The sequence below is a fragment of the Channa argus genome, chromosome 8 (genome assembly GCF_033026475.1).
Source record: "Channa argus isolate prfri chromosome 8, Channa argus male v1.0, whole genome shotgun sequence".
In the NCBI taxonomy this organism is placed as follows: Eukaryota; Metazoa; Chordata; class Actinopteri; order Anabantiformes; family Channidae; genus Channa; species Channa argus.
Window position 1 is genome coordinate 8538258 of NC_090204.1, and position 27663 is coordinate 8565920.

The following is a 27663-nucleotide window of genomic DNA, read 5'->3' on the forward strand; positions in this document are numbered from 1 at the left end:
TATTAATTTCCTATTAACTAAAGCCAGTTGTATTTAAGCATTTAACTGTATATTTAACAAAAAGGTGAATTGTCTATAACATTACTTCCTGTGGTTAAGTCTGACATACTGTCAGAGCAGAAAATACTTTGGATAATGTCTTTTTTTTTGAAAGATAAAATGAATTGGGTAAACAAAGACAGCTGGATTAGCTTTTTACAATAACAAGTGAAGCATTTACACACAATTTTATTACAAATGAGCATTTTTTGTTGAGCCATTGAACAAATGGCAACACAGAAACACAATGTGAAAAGTCCCCTGGGATGAATAAGACTGCAGCAGCATGCAGGGTGGAGCCAGTGGGTGATCAATAAATTCAGCTGGGGAGATGGAAGTTGCAGCAGGGCTGAGTCAATCTATCGGCCTCTCGCATTGTCTGGTGATGTGAGAGGATGGCAGCCGGTCAGTTACCCTCCTCAGAGTCATACTTAAAGTCCTGCATGATCTCACTCAGAGCCTGTTTGTTCTTGATGATTCTAAACAAGGAAAGAACACAGACACACATTTGTATGGAAACTACAGTTTTACAGTATTTATGAATGTCAGTTTTTTTCACAACTCACTAAACCTGCAGTAGTAATAAAGGACAGGCACAGAGTCACAGAGTGACACAGGAAGCACCTGAGCTCCTGAACAGGTTAGTGAGTGAGGGAACAAGTCAGCGGGGAGCTAACGCAGTAAATGGAAAGGGAGGTAATAGCTGCTCTTACTCGTGCTTTATCTCCTGAATCTTTTCTTGACAGTCTTCGTCCTCCGGGTGATCCTGGGCCCGCTGCCTGGCCAGCTGCAGCTTGGCTGTCTGTTGAGAAGGCGCATCAGATAAGATTTATGCAAACCATTCATCAGCAGAGGATGAAACGGAGACAGAGGATGGACTCTGAGATAATAGGAGCCTTATAACATTACTGGCAGATAGGAAGTTGAGTTAACAATTTAGAGGAGTGTAAAACTTTATACAAAAGAGCTATACATCACCTCTGAACAGCAGATGTATGAGATGAGAGCTTTTCAAGAATGTGAAGCAGTAACATTTTAAAACCAGTCAAACTCAAACTTTCTCCGTAAAGCCATGATGAAAATCAGAGCCACACTAGAGCTTATATTTTTTTCACTGACAAAGCACTGCACAACAGTGCAGCATTACTGAATGATTTAAAGTGAACTGAATTAGAGTTTGAAAAAATATTACCTATGTACAGTTTCTCTTTTAGTGGCACACTGTACCTATTACACATTTATGAGAGCTGCCAGCATAGAAACAATGGCTGAACCTTTAACATGTCAATGGCAAAACCTACTTTTATTATGAAATGTTATGTGTAAGAACTCTGCCTCTCTGTGGTAAAACAGAGGAAGTACATCAAACATTTAACATAAAATAGTCTGTACTACATTCATTTTTGAGTGCTTAAGTACTTAGTTTTGGCAGGAAAAGTGGATGTTACTTTTTTAGTAAAATGATTATTAATCAGTATTAACATTTAACAAGACAGTAAAAATTACAGTAAATTGCAAATTAAAAGGTACAAATTAAATTTATCATCATACATATTTAGTTTATTGTTGAATTTGACAGTTTTCATTAGTTAATTTTATTCTAAAAACCTGTCTATATATCACCTTCATTTTCTATATCCAGTAAAAACAGTGCATGTTAATATGTGTATAATATCTGAAAAATATGTGTCTGAGCAGATAGAACATCAGGCCCACTGCTATGTCATGTTACATAAAGCAATATCATACATACACTCCCCTCCAAAAGCATTGGAACAGTGAGGACAATTCCATTACTTTTCCTGTAGACTGAAAACATTTGGGTTTAACATCAAAATATGTATTTGTAATGCAAGCCAGTGTCTTCTTGTGCCAGTCCCATGTCTGGATAAATGCAGAGGGTTGTGGCAGGAAGGGCATCCGACGTAAAACACATGCCAAATCAAACATGCGAATCGTGACAAAGACTTCCATACCGGATTGTTCTGGGCCCGGGTTAACAACGACCGCCACTGGTGCTGTTGACCTACAGGGTGCCGGTGGAAATTGGACAACTGTTGGTCGAAGACGAAGAAGAAGAGGAGGAAGGTGTGTTCGTAGGCAGAGAGAAGAGGAAAGCTAACAATGTAGGACTGACAGTAGGGACTTTGAATGTTGGTACTATGACAGGGAAGGCTAGAGAGTTGATCGACATGATGCAGAGAAGGAAGGTGGACATACTGTGTGTCCAGGAGACCAGGTGGAAAGGTAGCAAGGCTAGAAGCTTAGGAGCAGGGTTCAAGTTGTTCTACCATGGTTAAGATAGGAAGAGAAATGGAGTAGGAGTTATACTGAAAGAGGATTTTGTGAGGAATGTTCTAGAGGTGAAAAGAGTATCAGACAGGTTGATGAGTCTGAAGCTGGAAGTTGAAGGGGTGATGTTCAATGTTGTGAGTGGTTATGCCCCACAGATAGGATGTGAGTTAGAAGAGAAGGAGAAATTCTGGAGTGAGTTAGATGAAGTGATGCAGAGCATCCCCAGAGGTGAGAGAGTTGTCATTGGTGCAGATTTCAATGGGCATGTAGGTGAAGGGAACAGAGGTGATGAGACTGTTATGGGCAGGTTTGGTGTTCAGGACAGGAATGCAGAAGGTCAGATGGTGGTTGACTTTGCAAAGAGGATGGAAATGGCTGAAATAAACACTTTCTTTCAGAAGAGGCAGGAACATAGGGTGACGTACAAGAGCGGAGGCAGAAGCACCCAGGTAGACTGCATCTTGTGTAGACGCTGTAATCTAAAAGAGATCAGTGACTGTAAAGCATTGGTAGGGGAGAGTGTAGCCAGACAACACAGGATGGTGGTGTGTAAAATGATGCTGGTGGTGAGGAAGATGAAGAGGACTAAGGCAGAGCAGAGGACGAAGTGGTGGAAGTTGAAAAAGGAAGAATGTTGTGTAGTTTTCAGGGAGGAGCTGAGACAGAATCTGGGTGGTTTGGAGGTGCTTCCAGATGACTAGACTACTACAGCTAATTTGATCAGGGAGACAGGTAGGAGGGTACTCAGTGTGTCATCTGGAAAGAGGAAAGCGGACAAGGAGACTTGGTGGTGGAACGAGGAAGTTCAGGAGTGTATACAGAGAAAGAGGTTAGCTAAGAAGAAGTAGGACACTGAGAGGACTGAAGACAGGACACAGGGAGATGCAGCGTAAGGTGAAGGTAGAGGTGGCAAAGGCCAAACAAAGAGCATATGAGGACTTGTATGCTAGGTTGGACACTAAAGAGGGAGAGGTGGATTTGTACAGGTTGGCCAGACAAACAGATAGAGATGGGAAGGATGTGCAGCAGGTTAGAGTGATTAAAGATAAGGATGGAAATGTATTGACAGGTGCCAGGAGTGTGATGGGAAGATGGAAGGAGTACTTTGAAGAGTTGATGAACGAAGAAAATGAAAGGGAACGAAGAGTAGAAGAGGTGACTGGTGTGGAGCAGGAAGTAGCAAAGATTAGTAAGAGTGAAGTGAGGAGGGCGTTGAAGAGGATGAAGAGTGGAAAGGCAGTTGGTCCTGATGATATACCTGTGGAGGTATGGAAGTGTCTAGGAGAGGTGGCAGTAGAGTTTTTGACTAGTATGTTTAACAAGATCTTGGAGAGTGGGAGGATGCCAGAGGACTGGAGGAGAAGTGTACTGGTACCAATTTTTAAGAACAAGGGAGATGCGCAGAGCTGTGGCAACTACAGAGGAATAAAGCTGATGAGCCACACAATGAAGTTGTGGGAAAGAGTAGTGGAAGCTAGGCTAAGGGCAGAGGTGAGCATTTGTGAGCAGCAATATGGTTTCATGCCTAGAAAGAGTAAAACAGATGCAGTATTTGCTTTGAGGATGCTGATGGAGAAGTACAGAGAAGGTCATAGGGAGTTGCATTGTGTCTTCATAGATTTAGAAAAAGCATATGACAGGGTGCCGAGAGAGGAGCTGTGGTATTGTATGAGGACATCTGGAGTGGCAGAGAAGTATGTTAGAGTGGTGCAGGACATGTATGAGAGCTGTAAGACAGTGGTGAGGTGTGCTGTAGGTGTGACAGAGGAGTTAAAGGTGGAGGTAGGTCTGCATCCAGGATCGGCTCTGAGCCCCTTCTTGTTTGCTCTGGTGATGGAAAGACTGACAGATGAGGTTAGACAAGAATCTCCATGGACTATGATTTTTGCAGATGACATTGTGATTTGTAGTGAGAGCAGGGAGCAGGTGGAGGAAAATCTAGAGAGGTGGAGGTCTGCTCTGGAACAGAGAAATGAAGCTTAGCCGCAGTAAGACAGAATACATGTGTGTCAATGAGAGGGACCCAGGTGGAATGGTGAGGTTACAGGGAGCAGAGGTGAAGAAGGTGCAGGACTTTAAGTACTTAGGGTCAACGGTTCAGAGCAACGGTGAGTGTGGAAAAGAGGTGAAGAGGCGAGTGCAGGCAGGTTGGAACGGGTGGAGAAAAGTATCAGGTGTGTTGTGTGATAAGAGTATCAGCGAGAATGAAATGAACCAGAGATGTTGTACAGCTTAGAGACAGTGGCGATGAAGAAAAGACAGGAGACAGAGCTGGAGGTAGCAGAGCTTAAGATGTTGAGGTTCTTCTTCGAGAGTAACGAGGATGGACAGGATCAGGAATGAGTACATCAGAGGGACGGCTCATGTTAGATGTTTTGGAGATAAAGTCAGAGAGGCCAGATTGAGGTGGTTTGGACATGTTCAGAGGAGAAACTGCGAATATATCGGTAGAAGGATGCTGAGGTTGGAGCTGCCAGGCAGGAGGTCTAGAGGAAGACCAAAGAGGAGATTTATGGATGTAGTGAGGGAGGACATGAAGTTAGTTGGTGTGAGTGAAGAGGATGCAGAGGATAGAGTTAGATGGAGGCACATGATTCGCTGTGGCGACCCCTGAAAGGGAACAGCCGAAAGGAAAAGAAGAAGAAGATCAAAAGATGTATTTGAGACAACAGATCAACATTTGAGCTTTCATTTTCAGGTATTCACATGTGGATCTGATGCACAACTTAGAAGATAGCACCTTTTGATAGCTCCATTTTTCTTGTGAGCAAAAGTATTGGAACATGACTGACAGGTGTGTTTTATTGCCCAGGTGTGTCTTATGACATTATTCAAACAATAAACAGCACTGAATTGCGACGCTCCGTTTGAGATTTGGATTTTGCCTGTTCAGACTGTATTTATACTTAAGAGGTGTAACCAATACGAAAACCAGAGAGCTGTCTATGGGTGAAAACAAAGCAATTGTGAAGCTGAGAGATGAGGGAAAATCAATCAGAGCCATTTCACAAACATTGGCCATAGGCAGTACAAGCATTTAGAATGTCCTGAAGAGGAAACAAACCACTGGTAACAGACGTCGAACGGGTAGACCAAGGAAAACAACACCAGTTGACAACAGAAACATTCTGATAGCTGTTAAGTAAGACAAAAAATAGTACAGAGACTACACCAGAAAATGCAAACCACTCATTAGCATGAAGAAAGGTCTCAAAAAGTCTGGTAAGTTTTACAGACTGATGAGACAAAGTGTAACCTCCACGGAAAGGCTAAAGGTTAGAGAAAGAAAGGATCTGCTCATGATCTCAAATATACAAGTCCAGCTGTGAAACACAGTGTCATGACTGTAATGTCATGGCTTGAGCTTGCATGGCTTCTTCTGGGACAGGCTTCATAATTCTCAATGATGATGTAACACATGATGGCAGCAGCAAAATGAACTCAGAAGTTTATAGAAACAAATTGGCTGCCAATTTAAACAAAGATACAACCAAACTGTTTGGGAGATTCTTCATCATGCAGCAAAATAATACTCTAAGTCAGATCAAGATGTAAATACCAGGAAGTAAAAGCTGAAATGTTGATCTGTTGTCTCACATTCATCTTTTGATGACAAACCCAAGTGTTTTCAGTCTACAGTAAAAACAAATGAATTTGAGAGTACATTTAAAAATGTATCTCGGTCACTAGTTGTTCCCTTCTGGACTTTAGATAATATAAAAAGTGGATTTCCTACCAGTTCAAGTTTCTGCTTCTCTTTGCTCTGCAGCTTTTCAATATGTTCTGAAAGGTCTGGCCTGTCAAATTCATGGTGCAGCCTCCCTTTGATTTCCAGCACTTCCTTGGAGATGCCGCAGAAGGCCTGCGTTATCTCATGGACCAGCTGCCGGTAGTGGTCAAAGTCATAATGGGGCCCTGTCCTCAGGTAGGCCTCGTGTCCTCTGGAAGTGAGGGAAACAGCCAGAACAACAATATAAACAATAGTATACATCTATGAGGCAAACACTTTTCTCCTTGGTAATAGCTGACACATTAGTGCCATAAAAGGGACCCTACTACTACTAATAAATTTACATAAATACAGTATACATTTGTTTGTTAGGTTGCTCTAAATTAAAGAAGGTCCTCCCTGGAAAAGCCCAAAATCTCACTGTGAAAAGATGTGTGTATTGTGTTTGCAGCAACTTCACAGCAGCGTGTAGTTTAGGCCATATTTTATCACTTAGATGCAAACTTACTCTTGAAAGAGACGATACGTCTCTACTCGCTCGGACTGAAGATAGTAAAACCTCTGGATCAGGTCTTTAAAGTCTGTAGAGACCTACGGGAAGGAAGCATAAAATCATTCCTATAAATGTGCAAAGTTGGGCTTTTATTAAGGCAAGAGCCTGTGAAGGATATTTGTCGTTATATTTTAGAAATCAAATAGGCTAAATGATCTACGAACAGCTGCCAATACTGTAGCAAACAGGTTCTAATTAAATTATACCTACGTAAACAGGGTTTTTTTGAATTCCTTTCCTGCTTTCCAACAATAACGTTAGAGAGTCAAACAGTGACAAGAAGCCAATTATTCGTGTTGCCAGTAACCAGGTTAGCATTCGGCTTAGCTAGCTTAGCACATGTGTCAACGCCGAGCGACTGTTAGGTTGAATGATAATGAAGAATAAAATGCAAATTGCTAACCATCATAACATGTCCGCAAAAACAGCCACTGAGATCTCACACTTTATAAAACGGACTTCCTGCTGTGCAATTTGCTTTATTTCTGTATTTGAATCAGCAGCCTGAGTATGCTCCCAGCCGGAAGTGAGAAGGCAGAACTCTATTGGTGTTTCAAAATAAAGGCTCCGCAAAATAACCGGAAAGATTGTGCAGTGGAGTGAAATGACGGAAGTGAGTCATTCTTGTTTAATTAAAATATTTAAACACAGTTACTCTATTAACAATTTCATGTAGAATTACTGCAATGTTGGAGGGACCGTTCTTTTTGCATATTAGACTGTTTTTACCTAGTCACCAAGAGCAGACTGACTCGTAAAGAGTACAAATATAGATCAATAAATAGACCTATTCTGGATATGGTCAAATTACAACAACTATGCTGTGACCATACGGGCTAATAAACCAGGATACACTTTAAGGACCTATATAATACTGGCTACAATGTACATACTTAGTGTTGTTATTTTGCAAAAAATAAAAATAATAATAATTTTCAGGCTTAGAGCTTGCTGTATCTACATATTGTATGATTTATATATTTTAACCCAGCTGGTAGGCCTATAATTGTGCCATATACTATACTATAGCACAGTATCTTGTGTGTTTTAAACGTTAAGCGTAATAACTTTGGACTTTGGAAATCGTTTAAAGACAGTCGACATGTACTTAGCGTGTTACGTATGTATTTTGTTTTTCATAGCTCATGTCACAAATTGGAGTTGTAATCACAACATGAAAATTATGACTGACATGTACTGACATTAGGTCAATGCTTTTTTTTGAGGCGGACAGCTGACTGCACCCCTATATGCGCTTCATCCCAACTATGTACATAAAGATAGCTCACTATCAACAGACCATGTGTTTTTAATAAACATCACGTGTGAGCTAAATAAAGTGAAACTCATCTCGACAATGAGACACAAACTTCTCGTTACTTCTAATGTTTCAGCAGCATTTCTACAGCTTATCCGCCGCTGGTCTGCTTTGGCTTTTGGGGATTAGAAAGCATTATTCCAATATGGAGGAAATAGGTTGCAAAAAACTGCTAGCTTGCAGACGCGGGCGCTCCTATCCCTGTAGTCTCCCTCTGCCGTTCATTGGTCCATTCAGCATCTTCAGCACCACGCAGCTTGAACAGCGACACAGCCGTGCAGCTTCCGTCAAACGAGGATGCAACGCGGCGTACGCTCCTCTACACGGTTACTATGACAATGTTTATCTGATACGTTTTTAACCCACTGTCATTGTTTCATCAGTCTAGAACAGATGTCTACAGTCTGTGTATGTGTGTGCAGCTCGTTTTGATCGCGGACGACTTGCGTGTAACATCTAACTCTGCAAGAGGAAGCTGTTTTTCCCCATCACAGATGCTCCGACTAGCAGGTTTTATTTGTTTCACCGGTTATCTCTCATCGAGTCGACAGGCATGACGGGCTCTAGCGCTGACGCTCCGGCTACAGGCAGCAGCAACATCTCATGTACAGTGCCGCATCAACGAGCCTCGCCGCCCGACCACCGGGTCCCCCTGTCGGCGCCCGGGTGTCCGCCGGTCCCCCAACGCTTCTTGTGACATGACAGCTCGGGGAAGGAAGAAGAGGATCAAAGGTTACGGGCAGGGGTTCCTTAAGGAGAAGCCACTCGGCAACAGACGGTCTGTTCTGTTTGAGTCGAGAGAATACGATCATACCTGTAGTACTAATTCACGTGATACTTAATTAATCCCTGCAGGGTCTTTTTCTTCATGCTTGCAGCCACCAGAGAGATCAGAGTAAGGGGTCAAACACAAAGCAGCTGCCCTGGAGCCGGTTGATGTGCCTATAGGGCGGGTGCCTGCTGACAGAGGCATTGAACCTGGGTCCTGGTCTCACCGAACATATCTGTCTCCACTCACTGAAGCCTTATTGTGATTCTGATCAAGGCCTATTTCGTGGTAGCATCCACATTTGCCTTACAGTCTTATCTGATGCACGGCCTCATAGTGTTGACACTGGTCGAGTCCCAGTCAGCTGTGCCGTTCTCCAGGCCTGTCAGGCTCACTTGGCTGCTCCTGACCATCAGCTTCACCTACACAGCCATGGGCTGCATCCAGAGCATAGCCTGTAACAAGTCACGCATCAAACGGGAGAACATCGTGGTGTACGACCTGTCCGCCACCATAGACCACTGCCCGACTGTCATCGAGGAGAACTCCCCCATAGTGCTTCGATACAAGACGCCCTATTTCAAAGCCTCGGCGAGGATTGTGATGCCCCCTATTGCGCGCAATGAGACGTGGGTGGTGGGCTGGATTCAGGCGTGCACCCAGATGGAGTTCTACAACACCTACGGAGACATCGGCATGTGAGTTCACCACCTGTGTCCTCATTACACCCATGTGACGTGCTGTTAGATACTGCTTGCCCTGTAGCCTGAGCGAGGCTTTGAATTCATGCTTGCAGACTCCGTACAACAACGTGGTCACGCCTGTACATCACACTGAGTGGCAAAGAGGAGCATTTGTGCACGCAGCAGGTTAACTGTGCTCGTCAGCCTCCTTCATTCAAACGCCCACCGACAGATTCTGTTCCTGTGACTTTGGCACCTAAATAGAAAAGCTGCTATTAGAGGAGCTAAACAACAGTTGCTGCTCTCACACTCAAATGTGCCCACGGAGACACGTCCTCCCCCACATCCCCAAAACACACACACACACACACACACATACACACACACACACATTATCTAGAAGGCAAATTTGAGGGGGTGTTTAATCCTACTGTGTTTATGGAGTGGGAGGGTGTCGGGTTGAGAAGGTGGGATTTGGGTTGGGGTGTCATCAGATTGGCCATGAAAGCACAACAACATGACAAAAACTGTAGGGTACAAATAATAGATGATGATAATCCGCTAACATACTGAGCCACCGGATACCACTTACAGGCAGCTTTGTTTCATTGCAAGCCTATGTCTGTATAAGGCTTTTAAAGGATTTTAGAAACTTTTTTTGTCAAAAGAAATCACATTTTTATACTAGCTACGTGTAATAGCTATGCAGTATGCAAGCAAACTAAATGTGTAACTAATATCAATAACATAGTTACTGAGGATTGTTTACTGATGCTTCTTACAAAGGTTAATTTTCTTTAGTAATCTGTCAATTATTTACACTAAATTGAAAAAAAAAATACAAATAAAATTCACCATACTCAAAAATGATTTAATATACAACGTGATGAAAAAAAAACATGCAGAAAATCCTGACTATTGGCAAATTCAGTCTTTAGCTCAGGAAAGGTTATTTTCAGTATGAAAAACTCAAAAAATGCTATTTTTTATTGTTATTTTATTTTTTATCTCTAACACTTTGTATCCAGAAGAAGAAACCTTCAGTTTACATCAGTAAAAGTGACTGACAGAGCTTTTACAGAGCTGAAAATTTGCGGAAGTAAGCTGCGTTGCTGTAGTGACGCAGGACTGTTCTCTGGTATGTGCCTGTACGCCTCTGGGATAGAACATAGATCCAGACTTTGTCTTTCAATTGAATTACACAAAGTTACCCAAAAACCTTGTCTCTTTCCAGGTCAAGCTGGGAGCTGCCTCAGCTGCGAGAGGGCCTGGTGAGGGCCATCAGTGACTCAGACGGTGTGAGCTACCCCTGGTACGGAAACACAACCGAGACGGTCACCATAGTTGGACCCACCTCCAAGCCATCCCGCTTCATCGTCAGCATGAATGACAATTTCTACCCAAGTGTCACCTGGGCTGTACCGGTTAGTGAATCTAACACGCCCTTACTCACTAATATTAAAAGGGACCAGAGCTTCACCACCTGGCTGGTGGCGCTCAATACCACATCCAGGGAAAAGATCCTGCTCCACACTGTCAAGTGGAGAATGAGGGTTGATATCGCTGTGGATCCGTCCATGCCTCTGGGCTCCAGGGCCAGGCTCGTAGGTCGGGTGCACCAGGACCAGCCCCGGGTGCTGACCCGCATGGAGCCCGTTCCTTCTAATGCCATGGGGAGGCCCAATGCCAATGATGCCCAGGTTTTGATGTGGAGGCCAAGGAGAGGGCCTCCGCTTGTTGTCATACCACCCAAGTAGAGCACTGAGAGCATCTGATTGGCCATTTGTTATATCATATCAGAGTGGTCCACTTCTGCAGTGAAACGGCTAACACGATAATCAGATGAAAAGACAGGGGAAATAAAACAATTGAAAATGTATTAGGAGGCTGACACAAATCAGAGTAGCAGACTTTTGTGTGTAAAATCTTGAGGGGACGACTGCCTTAAATCCCCACCTCTGCCTTTGACTATTCACAAAGATTGTCAGTCCCTACTTCTGGTGAGCTGCTGGTAGGCTGGCTGCTGGGTGTTCAGGCTCTTCCTGCAGCCCAACACACCTGTGTTGTGAGTGAAGATGTAATACAAACCTGTACTGTAGCTACTCAGGCCTAGAACGAAATGATCGAGCCTGAACACAGGCCATGTTTCAAAAAGGTTCTGCAGCCTTAATGACAATCCTGGCCAGATCTGTACTGTAGAGTGTGACTACGGAAAGTGTTTGTGTCACATAGGTCCAAGGAGAATGGCATCGCTGCAGGTTTTTTTTTTTCCACAAGTGGCATGTGTTTGTGGAAATGTGTTTTCTCTAACGGAGTCCCAGGGTTGGGTCCAGGTTCGCTGCTTCGTCACACCATACTGCCTCTCACACTCACTTCACACCTTCAGAGCTACTTTGCTTTTTTACATAGCACAGAAAATGTCAGGATCACAGACTGGGCTTAGACATACGTACACACAGACATAAATTGAAGCCCTGCAGCAGTTTTTTTTTTCAATCACAAAATGCCAGTTCATCCAAGCTGCAGAGCTTCTTGCTCCCTGCCTTTTGAAAGCCAGTGATGCCTGTGTTGTTGACAGCCTTCCACAGTAAAAACATTTTGCCTTTCCCCTGTCTTTAATAATAAGAATTGTGAAGTAAGGAAGAAAGGTTGTAATACAGTGAGTCTACTCTCAGTAGCTGCAGTGTGTATTTTCAGTCAGTAGAGAACAATGATTGTAGTGAAAGAGAGCTGTATTCACACAAGGCGAATCAGATCATCCAAATTACAGAAAAATTTAACGTCTCCATCTAGACATGAAGGTGGTGGATTTTCAGTGTTAAGGTTTTAAACTATCGGTCAGGAATTTGTTTTTAGTCATCACAGCTTCGAAAAACTACATTTAACCAGGAATTAAAGTTATGCTAGTGATTCTTTAAGGTACAACAGTGCTTGGAGCTAAATGCTAATGTCAGCTCACAAACAACAATGCTAAAATGCTCATGTTTGTGAGGCACATTTACCACAATCTCTATCTATCTAATTAGCACAATGGAAATATCCGTTTTGGCAGGAGTTATGTCAGAACTTATTTGGAGCTAATGATGATCAGTAAGTTCTTCAAGTCATCCTCAGGGGGACCGTGAATATCTACAGCAAATTTCAACAATCCAGTGATGGTTGAGATTTCTTTAAAAAAAAATAATATCAACATCATAGCAAAGAAAATCTATCACTCACTCAAATCAGGATTCATCCTCTAAGGATTATGGTAATGAATATTTTACCAATATATTAAGGAACTCTGTTTACATGTTTATCTATACATTTTTATATGATAGAAGGGCTAAAATGGAAATATCTGATCTATAATATTTTAATGTACTTTTTGCTCTCCCACCACTTCCATTGCACAGAAATGGAAGCAAAAGCCTCAGATACATGAAAATCATCCCAGTCAAAACCAAAACTGCATGACGTGAGACCGCTTCAAGAAAGGACGATTTGCTTTCACTGTAATTTGAGTGACCTGATCGTTAAAAGTATCTGGTTCACACAGAGGTAGTTTTTTGTGCCATTACGCTTCAAAAATCAAAAAACCCTATGACTGAAAATGAAAACCAGAATAACAGTTACAGAATATTATGTTGAATTTTAAAACATTGCTTACTGTTTTAGAGGCTTGTAGGCTTTGTAGGTTTGCATTTCTTTTCTGCAAATATGGTACATACATAATATGGTGTAACCACTTTCAGTTTACCCATGCTGCTTACTCTTGGTGCAAACCGAACAAGCCTTCGTGCACACACACACACAAATGATTCATTTAGACACTAGAGCAGTGATCACAAGGTCTGTTCTGCCTACTGCAAGAGGCACATGGACAGTGGATATTTTGACAGCACTGTAGCCATGACACAAGAGCAGTGTGAAGTCAATAGAAGCTGAGACCCCATGTTGACAATCAAGGGAAACATCTAGAGCAGCAGTTCCAGCTAGAGAAACTTTAGGTGATCTTTATTGGTCAGAGAAGGGAGGCTTTTATAGGGTAAAAGGATTTGAAGGTGCAGACTTTTTTCACGTTGCCCCATTGAAAAAAGTGTTAACAAAATGCATTTATACTTGACCACGAGGTCACAGAGTCTGTGTATCAGGGCCTCAAGTGTCTTTTACAGTAACAGATGTGCCTGATGTAGAGTGGGACACAACCCTTTGTGAGGAACTTGATTTGCTAATTCCTGTTTGTCCCGCTGACTGACTGGAGTGTAATGCAGTGATTATTTGACATTGACTGGGTGATGGTGTTTTACAGTGTTATATGAAGGACGTGAAAGGCGACCATTTAGTCCTTTCTCTCAGACTGTCTGGATTTTGCATGCAGTGTTTTTAAACTCATTAAAACAAATGCCAAATATATCAAAGTGTGAATTTATTCACATTATGGAATTTGCTTTTTTAAGGTGTCATGGCAGATGGACAATTTTGAAAAAGTTCATCTAGAATAAAAAACCTGGGGCTAAGAGGCTTTGTTTTGTTTTGTTTTTAGATTGTATGGTAGAAGCCAGGCGGAGACACAGTAATACAATTAATAAGTTAAAAGAAACACTTCTCTTTTATAAAAGATTCACATATTGGTAATTAGAATAATAAAGTTATTATTTATACCCGCATTATCCCAACAAAAAGAAAAGTACTTAATGAAAAAAAAAAAAAGAAATTATACAGATTAAGGTTACTTTGTCACATTCAAAAATCACTTTGATTACCTTGCCACAGAATCAACTAAATATATATTTAGTCACAAGCACAGGATATAGAAAGAGCCAGATAGTGTAAACTGAAGTATAATTAATGAATAACTTAAACAGGCAAGGTATTTAGATTTATAGGTTACAATTTAAATGGTGCTACTGTTCACACCCAAATGTATTATAATTTCAAGTCGCTCAGTAATCCCACATAATAAAAATTCAATTTTAACTTAAAGTACTAAAATCTTACTTACATACTTCCACGTGTTACAACCTAAAACAGTATTTCAGAAGATTAATTTATTCCCGTTTCATTTTATTCATAAACCCAGATTAGACAGATCAGAATAATACAGTGGAAGATGTCGTCACTTCAATAAGAAACACTGTATGTTATCAATGACATCCCAGTAACTATATGTTGCCTGGCAACACTAACTTTCTAAAAATAGCTAAAAAAGAAAACAAAGCAAAAAAAAAAAAAAGCAATGAAACTCATAAAATTATGGTAGCTATGATCACTGCTACTACCCAGAACTAGAGGTTCTTGTGGTATTGAAGACTCTTTATGCCCCCACCTCATTGCAGGCTCTAAGCCCAACACCAACCTTGACTATTTGCAACCTAAACATTTTCCTTGTGCACAGTATTGCAGACAGCTTTAGAGTACGCAATGCCTGGAAAAGTTCATTGCAGTTAGAAACAACTCTAAAGATGCTTTTGGCTGGGAAACCATTGACAGTCAGTGCCTTAAATACTGCAACTCTGAGGTGAACAGTTAAGAGCTAATGTTGCATTACTTATAAAAATGCGACGTGAAACTAAATTTAGAAACTCCTGACTGCCTCTTTTATTGTATACAGCAGGTCGTGTGTGCATAGTCGGTGAATGGAAATGTTAATCAAACAGGTCCTTAATACAATTGGTCCTGTCTAGAATATATCTTCAGTTCTGGAGGTGTGGCAGCCAGGATGATCTCTACAGCAGTATTTGTAGCAAAAATGAAAAAACAAAACAAAAACAACAACAACAACAAACAAAACAAAAAAAACCCCCACAACTATACAATCCAAGCCTGTTTCACCACAGTTTGTCTTTTTCCCAGCTGAGGCACATTTGGTGTGTGAGACCCATCACAGTGTTGTGCTTGCTTTTTTAAAAAAAACAAATTTTTTTTATGTCTCTGTCCTCTGTTCCTAGCCTGCTCACCTCTCTTTCTGCTCCTCCTCGTCATCACAATATGCTAAACACTATATTCTTCCCCTCTTTTTTCACTGCCTGTTTTTAAGCTTCAACATGACATCCTACTGCTGCTGTAGTAAGCCGTCAGTGTCCTATGCCCTGCTGGGGTTGGGGGGCTGCTTGCCTTCATAACCGTACAGGAAAGTGGCTGCGATGACCAAAATGGTCCCCAGGAAGAACACCCTGTAGACGACAACAGACAGAATTATAAGAATGAGAACATGCAATTAATAGAAGGAATAGCAAAGTTACAAAAAACTAGAGAATTGAGGCAGAAGGAAATATAGTAACAGTTTTCTCTACCCAGTGGGTTCGAAGTCCTGCAGCAAAAAGTAGGATATAAGAGTTGATAGGATGATGGAAAGCGATGTAGCAAAGCCTTTGAGAATGTTGTCTGCGTACTTGATCACTGCTGCTATGACCAGACCGCCCAGTGCCTGTAAAAAAACAACAAACACAGTCACAGATGGACAAAGGCATGACCTGCAAGACCAACAGGGAGTCTGATCCTTGACCTTAAAGAGTCCTCCGTTCCCTCGGGGGCATGGTAATACATTTCACAGTTGTGGTGAGAAATTTTTAATCACTATTTGTGAAGTGATTATTACCTGCAGCGCTACAACGGTCCACGTGACCTTGTTATAACCCTGGAACATTCCAGACTCCTTCACCCTCTCGCCATCATAGGCCAACATCCCAAAAAGGCCAAACACCAGGCCAAACATCCCTGGAGACACATAGACATAAAAAAGAAACAAATCAGCTATAGACCAGCCAATCAAACTGTTTAGTATGTTATTAGGTAACAATGGTGCGTTCAGAAAGGAGGACTTTCCTGGGTAGTAATGAGATCAGTCACCCACCAACCAGTCCATTACAAGTCCATTACTTAAAAGCTTATAGCTAATGTCTTTAGAGTAAATAAACACAGACTGTTAGCATTTCCATTTTTGGCATATCATCATATTGATAGTTGAATGTAAAATGTATAATGCGGCTTAACACGCTAACATTTTTCAGTTCTTTAGACGGCTTGTCTGGCCATGTAACAATCTCCCACATAACTTTCTGCAATACCCAAAATTGTGGTTTTATATTTTGGTTTTTGTATAGAATAAAAAAGATTAAAGCTTTTGGGGTGATGGTATCAGGCTAGCCACATTTGATAATTCTCTCCAGCTTCATATTTATCACAAAGACAATCTGAACACTTATTTTCATTTATGATCAACACATCACTTTTTGTAGTTGTTTTGGTGGTGGAGTGGTTAGTGCTGCAGCATAACAGTTGGAAAGCCGCTGATTCATCTACAGGCTGGCAGGGACTATGAGAGTACTCCAAGGATTCCACTGTTTCCTCCTGTAGCCCAAAGATATGCAGATAATTTATATATAAAAAATAGTGACTTTAAATTGCCCTACAGGTGTGTGGGTGTAAATAGTTGTCAGAATGCACCTCAACTCAATGACAGGTGACTTTGGCTCTAGCTCTAGCAAGATAAGCAGTTTAGACAATGAACTGATGATTATTTGTTTGCCAGTACATCTTCCAAGAGCCTAAGACGACATCTTTAAATTGCTTGTTTTGTCAGAGCAACAGTGAAAAAGCCAGGAACAGTCAATTAACAACAAATTAACAAAGAAATCTCTGGTATTATTTCTTGTCACATGACATCACTAATATTTTCTTTGCATCATATTTACAACACTCTTAAAAAATGTTTTCTTCACTGTTCTAGTCTGGGCTCCAGGTTTTAATGCAGATGGAAAAGCTCCACGCTCCCACCAGCAATCACAGGAGACTTAACACATGCCTTGCACCTTCCTGGGTAAAAATAACCTTGACAGGAACATTCATCTTAACAGAAATGTATCAGAGGTAAAGGGCCCAGCTGGCTCTCTGTACAGAGAAGAAAGAAAACTGTACACAAGAACTTGTTTCAGTAACATGGCGATTGGGCATTTTTTACAACCGGTCTCCAATAACATCTCACAACCTTATTCCTCTGTTGATGATTTGTATTAATGAAATCTCAAAGTGATTTTAGGGTATTTCTATTGTTCAGCGTGGCAAGTTTCAAATTTCATTTTTACATGCAAGAAAATCCCCCGTGACCCTGAACAGGATAAGCTGTTAAAGATAATGTCAGAAAGTCTGACTGTACAGTACTTTGGGCTGACTTGACTGAAGAATACTGACCTAGCTGGATGTTGCGGACCCAGACACTCTGTTTACTCTCCTTCAGGATCTTCTCAAAGTAGACACCAGCAAACCCGCTTGAACAACACGCCACCAGAACCGCGGTCACACCGACAAACTGGGAGCCTGCAGTCAGGGCTTCCTTCTCTGGGACCGGAGCAGACTCGGAGGGCCACTGGAGGCAGGAACACACACAATAAGTTAATCCTTAAGCTTGAAAGTTAATTGACAACAATGTAAAATGTCACTGTCACATAAAAAAACAGCCTAGAAGCCATCTAATGACTGCAAACTCCACCCCCTAAGGAAGACAGTGAACTGTAGTTAAATGTTAAAGACTAGAAAGTAAGTGGCAAGAATTTAAAAACTATAAATCACAAACTGTCAAAGGCTACATGCATGTGTTCAAATACTGAGCTAACAGATTCCCTTATGGGCAAAAAGACCCTTGAACTTTAGTAGTAAGTCACTTTAAGCATCCACCAAATGACAACATGTAGTAGACCAGCACACAACTGCCTGTATAACAGCGTTTTTTTTTACATCTTGATTTTTGTACAGGTATAAATTAAAAAAATAAGATGTTAGCACTCAGACTCCAATCTCTATCTGACTCTATAGTGCTGGGTGCCTGGAATTCATACAAAAGCATGTTCACAAATGCGCAGACTTGTAAAAATGCTGCATCGCGTAAGTTCCTCTGATATGTGCCGCAGTAAGCAAGAAAATGGGTGTTAACACAAAAAAGAAAGATGATCTTAGGTTGTGCAGACTAAGAAGAATACTGTGACTACTGCACTCTTTTTCAACAACAAAACCAGAACAAAGTCTGGTAAATGGCATCTAAATTGTTTTGGAACAAGATGCTGTTTGTTTTCCACCTTCCCATCTTCTCCATCTGCCCCCAAAACAATCCCTGCAGAGTGAGAACTAACAGGACAAACCTGAAAAGAAACAGTGAAAATGTGACATACTGGCTTTGTAGGTGCTACTCTTGTTATGACCATGTGCTGCTATTATATTAGATATGTAGATCTGAACTTTTAGCAATCAGTAGGTATCACGCATAAATGAACAGTCCAGTTGCACTCAGAGCAGTCTCGGAGTAAATGCTTTTACATGTCTGACACTGCAGATGTGTGAGGTTGTAACTTCACGTCATTTTTCTCCATTGTGCTTCTGTCAGCCAGCAGTTAGACCATACCTACTGTAATACTAACTGAGAGGCATTTTCTTTGTTTGGCCAAGGAGGAGGAGGAGGTGTGACCACAACAGTATTTCCTTCTTTGACACTTTAGTATTCACTAGCAACCAACCTTCTATTTCAGCGCTCATTATTTATTTAATCTTTACTGTAAATGAAGAGTTGTTTTTTTCTTTCTGGCCACAGGAAGGAGAATAATAATACAATAAATTAAAAAAAAAAACAACAAAAAAAAAACAGGCATGTTTCCAGTACATTGGCCATATTTTCTTCTTACATTTAAAAGAACTAACCACAGGGGAGCACTTTTTCCAAATACTCTGTGTACATAAAAGGAATCTGCTATCTTCAAAGAGGCTGGGGGAGCATGCAGAGAATTTTCTCGTGGTGAAAACATCTTCAGAAGGTGAGATTAGACACTGTACCACACAGCGCAGTAGTGACCTGAAAGTTAACAATTTAATCGACTATAACTGGAGTTTGCTGGACATGCTCTACTTCTAAGAGGATGTTCTTCCTGAGCTAAAGCAGGTAAACATTTACAGACAGAGTGCATATTATAAAATATAATTGGAATTTACTTTTTATCTTTCTAATAAAATAAAACCCAATACAACAGACTTTGCTTTCACATGAAAAGAATTATCTCTTAGAAAAGCTCATTCCCTCTGATTCCCTCTGTTGACAATGAGACAAATCAGAGTGTCAGTCATCCAGGTTTTGGACTTGCTTGTGGTTCCTAAAGACTGTTTGGCTTAATGAATCAGGAGACCATACAACAAACTGGACACAAACATTGAGTTCAACAGAATGGCCTTCCTGAACTGTTTGGTACTCACTTAAACACACGCACTTGCGCGCACATACAAACACACTAACAGTTGTCAGGACCCTACACCACAGGGTAGAAGCTATGAAAGAAACTGACAAATAAAATAAGGAGCATTTTGTGTGAAAGGGAGACGTCTTTAAGAAGGTCACAAAGTTTTCACAAAGTGGCACCTTTGAAATACACTTGATTAAATCTACTAAATCACTGCACATACCCAAGATTTTTCCCAGGATTTTAAAATATATAAAATTTTAGTGCAATTCATTCTGATTATCTGGGTACTAGAGAGAATCTTGATTGCATGAAATGTCTTATATATAATACTATATGATGTAATTGCTGAGAAACACGTCAGAGACTTGATGCTGTACTGCACCTGCACAAGAGCCACTCCAGCCATAAGAATCAGCAAAGAGAGCCACTGGTAGACGCCGAGCCTGCGTCCCAGCATGGACACAGAGAACAGAGCCGTGGTCAGAATCTTTAGCTGGTATGTCACCTGATAAAGACAAGGTGAGAAAACAAATTAATTCATGAATAAGAATAATGTTCTGATTGTGAAAAGTCTCAGAAAGACATTCACACATTTGTGTTTTCTACAACATGGCATGTAAACCTTTGCTCTATTGTACCTGGTAGGTGGCTGCATCCAGGTTAGACAGCGCGACGTACAGCAGGTTGTTCTGCAGAGTGTAGATCCCTGAGGGAATCGCCAGCTTTAGTGTCTCTATGGGTTTGTGAACAATTTCCTGACGCAGGACACTGTTCAGAGCTCGCATGCTGTAACCTGCAAAATGAAAATGTTAGAAACTAGATAAAGATAGATTCAATTTGTTGTGCTTTTGGTGCACAGCGGCTAGTGTGCTTGTAGTAAAAGTGAGTGTAGTATGATGTAGTATGACTGATTGTAGTATGAGTGAACATAAATACAATAAAAATGAACATTAGGGGGGACTTTTTTGATTCCAGGCTGCTCCTGTCACAATCCTGTCATGTCAAAGTGGCCTTGAGCAAGAATCTTAACACCAAGTTAGTTGCTCCCGGTGAGTGCACCGCTGTGTGAGTCTGTATGTGACGGTGAGTGTGAAAAGTTGAATGACAACCAGTGCAAACCTTTTGGGTACAGATACGTTTTTGAAGCACCTTTCCAAAACGGTTTCCAAAAGTGTTAAAAAAAAAAAAAAAGTTTTATTTCAATTATTATTATAATAATAATTGTTATTATAAAATCTGGACCATCTGATGGTCTTTGATTGTTCTGTAAACCAGTTTTTGCATCAGTCATCAAGACAGAAGCTACTCAAAGAAACCTCTGTGAGTTAACATTCCTAGTTTCTTTTGTTTGAATATGACAGGAAAAACCTGATCAGCATTTTTTGCAGATGCGTCAGGCCGAGGGTTGAACCTCAATACTTATACAATGTAAGCACATGAGCTTGTTCAATGTAGACAATATTGTATTTTCAAAAAAAGATGATCAAAGTAAGGTATCAAAAGCTGTTTTAATTTTAGAGTTTTAACTGTGATATTCAAACAATTCAAGTATGACTTATGTAATAACGTAAGTGAAAAAGTATTCATCCTTAGTTTTTTGCCTGCCCAAAACAATGTTATATTTTATTATATGTACTCAGTTTTGTATCAATGTAATCTTTTTGTGGTACTTTACTGTGCAAACATTTTTGTTTTTATATTTTATTTTAATTTTGAAACGCTTTAATAAATATTTTTATTGCCATGATTTTATGAATATTACGAGACATCAAAGCCATTTTTTCCCCATACTAGGAGCTAAAAGATTTTTAAAAGATTTCATTTTTTAAGACAATTTACAGAAACTTTGTCAACAACTATTCGTACTATTGGAACTCACTTTGGATAAAAGCATCTGCAAAAGACTAAACGTAAATGTAATGTAACTATTCTCTGGTTTCAAGCTTTTTCTGTGATAATTTTCTGCTTTCCTTTGTTTGTAAATTGTTTTATTGAGAGTGAAAAGGGAGACTATTTCAATCGAAACATCATTTTAAGACATATCTTGCATTCTAAAATTGAAGCCCACAGAAATTAATGTCTCAGTGGCGTACTCCTCTCCTATTAGGGCAATTATTTAGTAAATCAACTTTAGAAAAAGATTTCAAGCTGCTTGTAATGGAGTACTTTTTTGGTAAGTACTCTTCCTCTGAGTATTGAGCTTGTGTGCTTGTGCACTCACTGTGCTCCTTGAAGACAAGCAACACACAGGTGAAAATCTTCATGACCTCTGCCACCACCACAGCTGAGGAGGCCAGGTACCGCGGGCCCTCGGCCTGCAGAGTGCGGGAATAGCGCATGGTGAGCACCAAGGACGTGGTCTGGAACACCAGCACGCCAAGAGAGAGGTACTTCAGGCGGGATGAAGCCATGGCCATTGCTCGGGGTGAAACTGGATACAGAAAAGTGACAAATATAAGTGACCAAAAAATATTCTGTTAAAACTATTGTTGTTTGGAAGTAAATACAGAAGCACAGTAAGAACAGGAAGCTATTTAGGAACAAAAGATCAAACCCTGCAGAGAACAAACCACTAACAGTAGCTCTCACCTTCCTTCTTTCCTTTTCCCTCAGTGGCAAAAAGCAGCTCCACAATTTATGTGTCTCTACACAAAACACCTCCCTTCTATAGGCTTTGCACCCCAGATCCTGTTCTCTACAGCTTTCTTAATCAAACATATAGAGACCAGGTACTGGAGGCTCAACCCAGCTGTCAAAACAGCAGCACTTCAGGTCCTGACGTCCATTGACCCTCACCGTAATATCTACCGCCCGCCGAGAAATGCTCATTGTCTTATCTTCTCTCCACACCGAATGTTGCAACACCGACAGCCATTTCACAAGGAGACAGAGTAAAATACAGGATAAAAAGAAAGTCACGCATGTAAAAGTCCTGAATGATTTCCGTGTACAGAATTCTTCCTCGGCCCTTTAACGAGGCTTCCTGTGAGACTGCGCGCCACCTGCAGGACCGGATACAAGCTGCATCGCTCAGATTTGATGGTCAAGTGTTCTCAGAGTTTAAGCCTGTAGTTTATTTGTAATATAAATACAAGTTACATTACACAAACCTCCATAAAATATAAAGTGGGTTGGGAGGATCAAGCAGTAGGGCTGGGGCGCGGAGTCCACCATCCTCCCTCCTTTTTCTTGGTTCTCTCTGTTGACTGCACAAAGTTTAATTTAGTGTAACATCTGTACTATCCATCTGTGCTGAGTCCAACTGACGATCAAAACCAGACCAAACACCAATTCTACTCTAAATCATCTTCATGTGTTCAAACAAGATTTAAACATATTATTTAATATTTCTATATTATATTCATGTGTTTATTCCCAACCTTGTTATGTTTTTACATTGTTCTAAAGTAATGTAATATGAGTATGAGTATTATTGTTGACATTTTAAAGTAGGACAATGTCAGTAAAAGCAGTGGTGTTTATTGAATCAGTGGCACAAACATGTTCATTTAATTTTTAATGTTGTGATGATCCAGATATAATGAAGGATAGAAGCTAAGTTGTTGTTACTAAAGCCCGTTATCTGCAAACGTTATGTTAGACCAACAGATGCAAGTTTAATATCCATTTTTTTGCAGTATGTACTATCACAAGCCAGTAAAATTGTACTCCTCGGTTGTACCAGAAGTGTGTTGCGCTGAGGAAGAATGCACTTACAACATTTAGGGGAAGGAATCTGATGATGCTGTGTTGAACATGTTATACTGTATTCTTATAAAACTTCATATTTTAAAGGACTGAGCAATACTTCAGATAAAGAAAACCCTACAGTATATGACTGGATCAATGGCTGTCAAATGTGAAAACATTATTAATCAATTCAAAACTTACCACCAAGAATGTGTATGAAGCCTTTGAGAAATAAGAATAATAAAAAAGGCAAATACAAAAAAAATCTATGGAGATTTGCAGTTTATTTTAGTAAGCACATTGGGCTGATCATTTGTTTCTTGTTTTCCAACGGGCAACTTACTTTTATCAGTTTTAGTCTTTTACCTTATACAAACTTGTTGACCACTACTTCATACGGCAAGTATATTATAGGCTATTTGGTTAACATATGAAAGTACTTAAAAATGTTTATATACAGAACATAAAATGCATTGCTTTGCATATGTATGGGAAGTGACAATTCGTAAATGGTAAAACGTAATAAAAGCATTGTACGTCAATGAACAGTAAAAGTGTTTGTGAAACTGCCGGGACATAGTATTGAGCAAAAGAAAGTGTCAGGCACCGGGAATAGTGATGAAATATCATTTGGTTTAAATACACAGAGACACTGTAGTAACTAGAAACAAAACTATTTTTTTACAGAGAGCAAGACCTTTGCAAACAAGGACACATCAGAAATTCTGACATAATGTAAATTTTTGGCTGAACAAAACACGATTTTGGTCTTAAAAGATACATTTTCCTTTTTATAAAAGTTCCAAAGTTACAATGGTGAATGATTGTCTGCAGTTACACAAAGCTGATTGATGCTCAACCTTAAGACGGAAGATGAAAAATACTTTTACTCACTTAACTCACCACCAGAATTGGTTTATGGATCTTGACAATTTAAAAAGGTGCAAGATACACTGATTGTAGTTAAGCAAAAGGCAAAACTGGTTACATGATTTTGAAAGAGAAACTACTAAGAAGTGGCAGGTTAAAAAGGTAAAAACATGCATCTCTGTAACATTCAGAATCACCCATGAAGTGTCAACAGTTTTCATATAAAAACAAAAGAGATATTTAAAATATCTATTTAAAAAAAAAACATCTATGCCAAATTAAGCTCAATAATAACAAGCAAAATGTGCTGTAAGTCTATAAATTTCATCATACGACAAGCTAAACTAAAAAAAAAAAAAATGAGTGTGACAAAACTGATGTATGTGTTTGCATAAAGTTTGTCAACCTTCTGAATTAATCCCTCAACAACACATGAAGTACAGTGGCACCATCTGTGAAAAGACATCACAATACAGCACTGAACTGTGTCTATACAAACCCTGATTTGGTTTTCAAATAAAATATTTTACATTTCTGTAATAGTAACAGTCTTCAAAACATGGTAAATACTCGGTAATCTTGCTGCACCTTCAGGCTGAAAGGAAAATTTCCACTTATTGAATCTTGGAAAAAAAAAAACATGGAAAAGATGTAATTTTCTTGGTGTTTCTCTTTTCAACCATTCAAATAGATTTTTTAATAAAATTATCTATTTAGCCAATTAAACCAGACTGCAGGACAAAAATTAGCTATTATTGCTTTGACAATTAAAGCATCAACTGAACATGACCCACTGTATAAAAACCGTAGAGTGAATGGTTATGAGGAGTTAGTACTGACAGCAAACAGATGGAAATAATGTCCTCCAAAACAGACATCAATGCAAAATGTCCATGGTTCTGTTTCAGTGTCCATCTCAACAGTGTGTTTTTCTGATGCAATACAAGCTAACCACCATCTGGTCGGCAGTTCCTCGATGATACCTCAATTAACAGTTTGTGTTTAGGTGCCAAAGACGGAGTAAAGATGTCCTCACTCAGCCAACGGATAGCAGAAAACACTGGGAGTGAAGGGACTCCACAGAAAACTGATTTCAGTTTCTGACAGACAGCTAACTTCAGTTTCTGACAGACAGCTTTTTTTGCTGAGAACTTTAGATGTCTAGCCGATAATACTCAATTATGTTTTAGAATATATACACACAGTTCTCTTAAGTGCAAAGAAGAGGGAAAAAAACATAAAAGGGTGGATGAGTTTAATGGAGAACGTAGAAAGAAAAGCACTGAATGAGTATGTGTGGATATTCAGCTACACAGAACCCAAACGTCAGTCTCTTTATGCTTTCCTCTGGTCGGCCTACGCAAACACCTGCATGTTTCCGAGCTGAGGCTGCTGTGAGGCTTGCTGCATCTGTTGTGACTGTGGCTGCAGCTGCACCTGCTCTGGAATGTGTGTGTGGCGTGATGACGGCAGTGCGTGGTGGGGGTTCCCCAGAGGGGTGGGGCTGGTTGTGACGTCCGACCAGTCCGAGTTGGAGTGCGGTGAAGAGGATGACCAAGGGTCTGGGGATTCAGGTGAAGGGGTGAGATATGGGTGCTCACTAGGTGGGTGGGCAGAGTGGCCTGGGGTGGTGCCCTCTGAGCCAGCGGTGGTATAACTGTGCTGAGATGGGGGTGTGGGGTATTTATCCACAGGGCTCTGCATGGGCGGATAAGAGGGCAGCGGTCGAGACTGACCTTCAATTCCTCCGTGGCTGACTGTGTGGGGGTGCTGCATGGCATGGGAGAGCCCATGTGTCATGCTCATCTGCTCGGGCATCTGGTACATCATACCCTGGTTGCAGTGGAGGTGGCCTGGCCCCTGCTGGGAGTGACTTTGACCCTGGTTCTGTCCCTGGGACTGTGTAACTTGCACCTGCCCTGGCTGTGGCTGCTTTAGCATGGCCTGGCCTCCTCCGGGCGCCATCATCTGGAATGTGACAATGGGCGGCAGCTGCTCCCTGCTCATGGTGACATTCATGGGAGTTAGCATCGGGCCCTGGCCATGGTGTTGGCCAATTGCAGAGCGGGACCCCCCCATCTGGTGAGGTACGAGGCCAAACATGGGACCGCTGTAGCTGTGCTTGGTCATGCCCACCCAGCCCTGCTGCTGTCCCAGCATGTGGCTGACAGGGGGCAGCATTGGTCTGGAGGTGGGGCTGCTAAGGAGAGGAGGGGAGTTTGCTGTGGAGGACACAGCAGCTGATATGTCGCCTGTGTAGGAGTGTGGTGATTCCAAAGAGTCCACAGGTGACATTGTGACAGAGCTCTCTGGAAGTCCTCCTGGTGCTTTGACACCATTAACGCCTCCACCTCCTCCTGTACTTCCTCCACTTCCACCTCCTGCCCCAGCTCCTACAGCCGGGCCCTCTCCTACAGCAGGCTTCTTTCTTCTCTTTGCCTTCATGTCTTTCAGTTCCTTAGGTCCACCACCAACACCTGCCACCTTTGCCCCACCTCCACCTCTCCTGCTCTTCTTCCCCTGCTGTCCGGGGCGCATACCGATGAAGCCTGCTCCATTTGACCCACACATAATCGAGCCGTTTCCTCCTGCACCCATGTGGTTGGGCCCATTGTGAGGACTGTGAACCAAATTGTACTGGTCCAGAAGACGAACTATGTCATGATGCATACGTTCCTGCGCAGTATCGCGGGGCAACCGATCCAGGTGATCAGTGATGTCACGGTTGGAGTAGTGGTCAAGGAGAACCTGAGCTGCCTCGAAGCTGCCTTCTCTGGCTGCAAGGAACAGTGGTGTCTCCTCCTAAGGGAACCACAGATGACAAAACATTTTCAACATTAGCCTGTTTCACATATGAAACTCTGGACAATGTTAGGAAAATTCAGCCTCAGACATTGTGCGATTGGCATTTCAGACATGTAACACACAACGGTAGATCGCCAGAGTCAGAAGGGTCCACACATGTGAAAATCTGGTTGATCTCCATGTGTGATCACCGCACAAAGGAGGCACAACATGGTAAAAAAACTTGAGCTGCAGGTAAGTGTTTTGTTTACAGCAAATTGGAGCCGTGCATCTAATAAAAAAATCGGTTAGATCGCTTTATCACAACATAACAGAAATTGCATCACTATTCTTTTATACTGTTTGTCAATTTTTTTATTGATATAATGATATTTTCATCACTTGTATATGAGTTTTGTAATGGGTGACTAACTTTACTTCCAGAAAGGAATTTTGGCATTTCTTTTTGTATGACTTTCTATTACAGCTGCCCCACTCAATATACAGTACTCATAATTAGCACACAAACTGAGGTTTGAAAAAAAATTAATTGAAAACAGAAAAACACACCTTATTGTCCTGCATGTCACGATTTGCTCCATTCTTCAAAAGCACCAGAGTGGCCTCCACATTATTAACTGCAGCAGCCCAGTGCAGAGCAGATTTGCCTGAAAAGGTGGAACAATGAGAAAAGACAAAGAAGCATGTTAACTGAAATGAAATAAGAATT

At 41.1% G+C, this 27663-nt stretch overlaps 4 protein-coding genes across 7 annotated transcripts in view; 1 reads left to right on the top strand and 3 right to left on the bottom strand.

Moving 5' to 3' along the window:
* Positions 1-208: 208 nt before the first annotated feature.
* On the bottom strand, positions 209-7164 carry rex1bd (required for excision 1-B domain containing). Of its 2 annotated transcripts, none has more exons than XM_067514182.1 (5): positions 7021-7164; positions 6573-6655; positions 6071-6275; positions 753-841; positions 209-518 (listed from the first exon to the last, which is right to left on the bottom strand). In XM_067514182.1, the coding sequence occupies exons 1-5, from the start codon at positions 7024-7026 to the stop codon at positions 446-448; spliced, it is 456 nt and encodes a 151-aa protein (XP_067370283.1). In that variant the 5' UTR covers positions 7027-7164; the 3' UTR covers positions 209-445. The 2 variants fall into 2 exon arrangements, with proteins under 2 accessions (XP_067370283.1, XP_067370282.1); XM_067514181.1 differs by lacking the exon at positions 7021-7164 and adding an exon at positions 6828-6981.
* A 166-nt stretch (positions 7165-7330) lies between these two features.
* fam78bb (family with sequence similarity 78 member Bb) lies at positions 7331-13218 on the top strand. Of its 2 annotated transcripts, none has more exons than XM_067514179.1 (2): positions 7331-9402; positions 10622-13218. In XM_067514179.1, the coding sequence occupies exons 1-2, from the start codon at positions 9026-9028 to the stop codon at positions 11142-11144; spliced, it is 900 nt and encodes a 299-aa protein (XP_067370280.1). In that variant the 5' UTR covers positions 7331-9025; the 3' UTR covers positions 11145-13218. The 2 variants fall into 2 exon arrangements, with proteins under 2 accessions (XP_067370280.1, XP_067370281.1); XM_067514180.1 differs by having other exon boundaries at positions 7331-8261.
* A 2009-nt stretch (positions 13219-15227) lies between these two features.
* Positions 15228-22576, bottom strand: slc35a3a (solute carrier family 35 member A3a). Of its 2 annotated transcripts, none has more exons than XM_067514178.1 (8): positions 22386-22576; positions 21811-22020; positions 20228-20382; positions 19972-20094; positions 17560-17734; positions 15968-16086; positions 15663-15796; positions 15228-15542 (listed from the first exon to the last, which is right to left on the bottom strand). In XM_067514178.1, the coding sequence occupies exons 2-8, from the start codon at positions 22004-22006 to the stop codon at positions 15452-15454; spliced, it is 993 nt and encodes a 330-aa protein (XP_067370279.1). In that variant the 5' UTR covers positions 22007-22020; positions 22386-22576; the 3' UTR covers positions 15228-15451. The 2 variants fall into 2 exon arrangements, with proteins under 2 accessions (XP_067370279.1, XP_067370278.1); XM_067514177.1 differs by having other exon boundaries at positions 22179-22574.
* Positions 22577-23544: 968 nt separating this feature from the next.
* Positions 23545-27663, bottom strand: part of notch2 (notch receptor 2) — a 43601-nt gene continuing 39482 nt past the window's right edge. The window contains exons 34-35 of the mRNA XM_067514173.1: positions 27504-27601; positions 23545-26951 (exon numbers count right to left, since the gene is read on the bottom strand). Coding sequence (XP_067370274.1) covers positions 25506-26951; positions 27504-27601 — 1544 coding nt within the window. The 3' untranslated portion in view covers positions 23545-25505. The remainder of the gene's footprint in view (positions 26952-27503; positions 27602-27663) is intronic.

Coding starts and splice junctions, on each gene's coding strand:
- rex1bd (XM_067514181.1), bottom strand. CDS start 6,935: ATGCTAACCTGGTTACTGGCAACACGAATAATTGGCTTCTTGTCACTG. Junction 6,656..6,827: donor TTCAAAAAAACCCTGTTTAC/GTAGGTATAATT, acceptor TCCTTCCCGTAG/GTCTCTACAGACTTTAAAGA. Junction 842..6,070: donor AGAAGCAGAAACTTGAACTG/GTAGGAAATCCA, acceptor CCTTCTCAACAG/ACAGCCAAGCTGCAGCTGGC.
- fam78bb (XM_067514179.1), top strand. CDS start 9,026: ATGCACGGCCTCATAGTGTTGACACTGGTCGAGTCCCAGTCAGCTGTG. Junction 9,403..10,621: donor ACCTACGGAGACATCGGCAT/GTGAGTTCACCA, acceptor GTCTCTTTCCAG/GTCAAGCTGGGAGCTGCCTC.
- slc35a3a (XM_067514178.1), bottom strand. CDS start 22,006: ATGGCCATGGCTTCATCCCGCCTGAAGTACCTCTCTCTTGGCGTGCTG. Junction 15,797..15,967: donor GGACCGTTGTAGCGCTGCAG/GTAATAATCACT, acceptor GTTTTTTTACAG/GCACTGGGCGGTCTGGTCAT. Junction 15,543..15,662: donor CAGGACTTCGAACCCACTGG/GTAGAGAAAACT, acceptor TGTCGTCTACAG/GGTGTTCTTCCTGGGGACCA.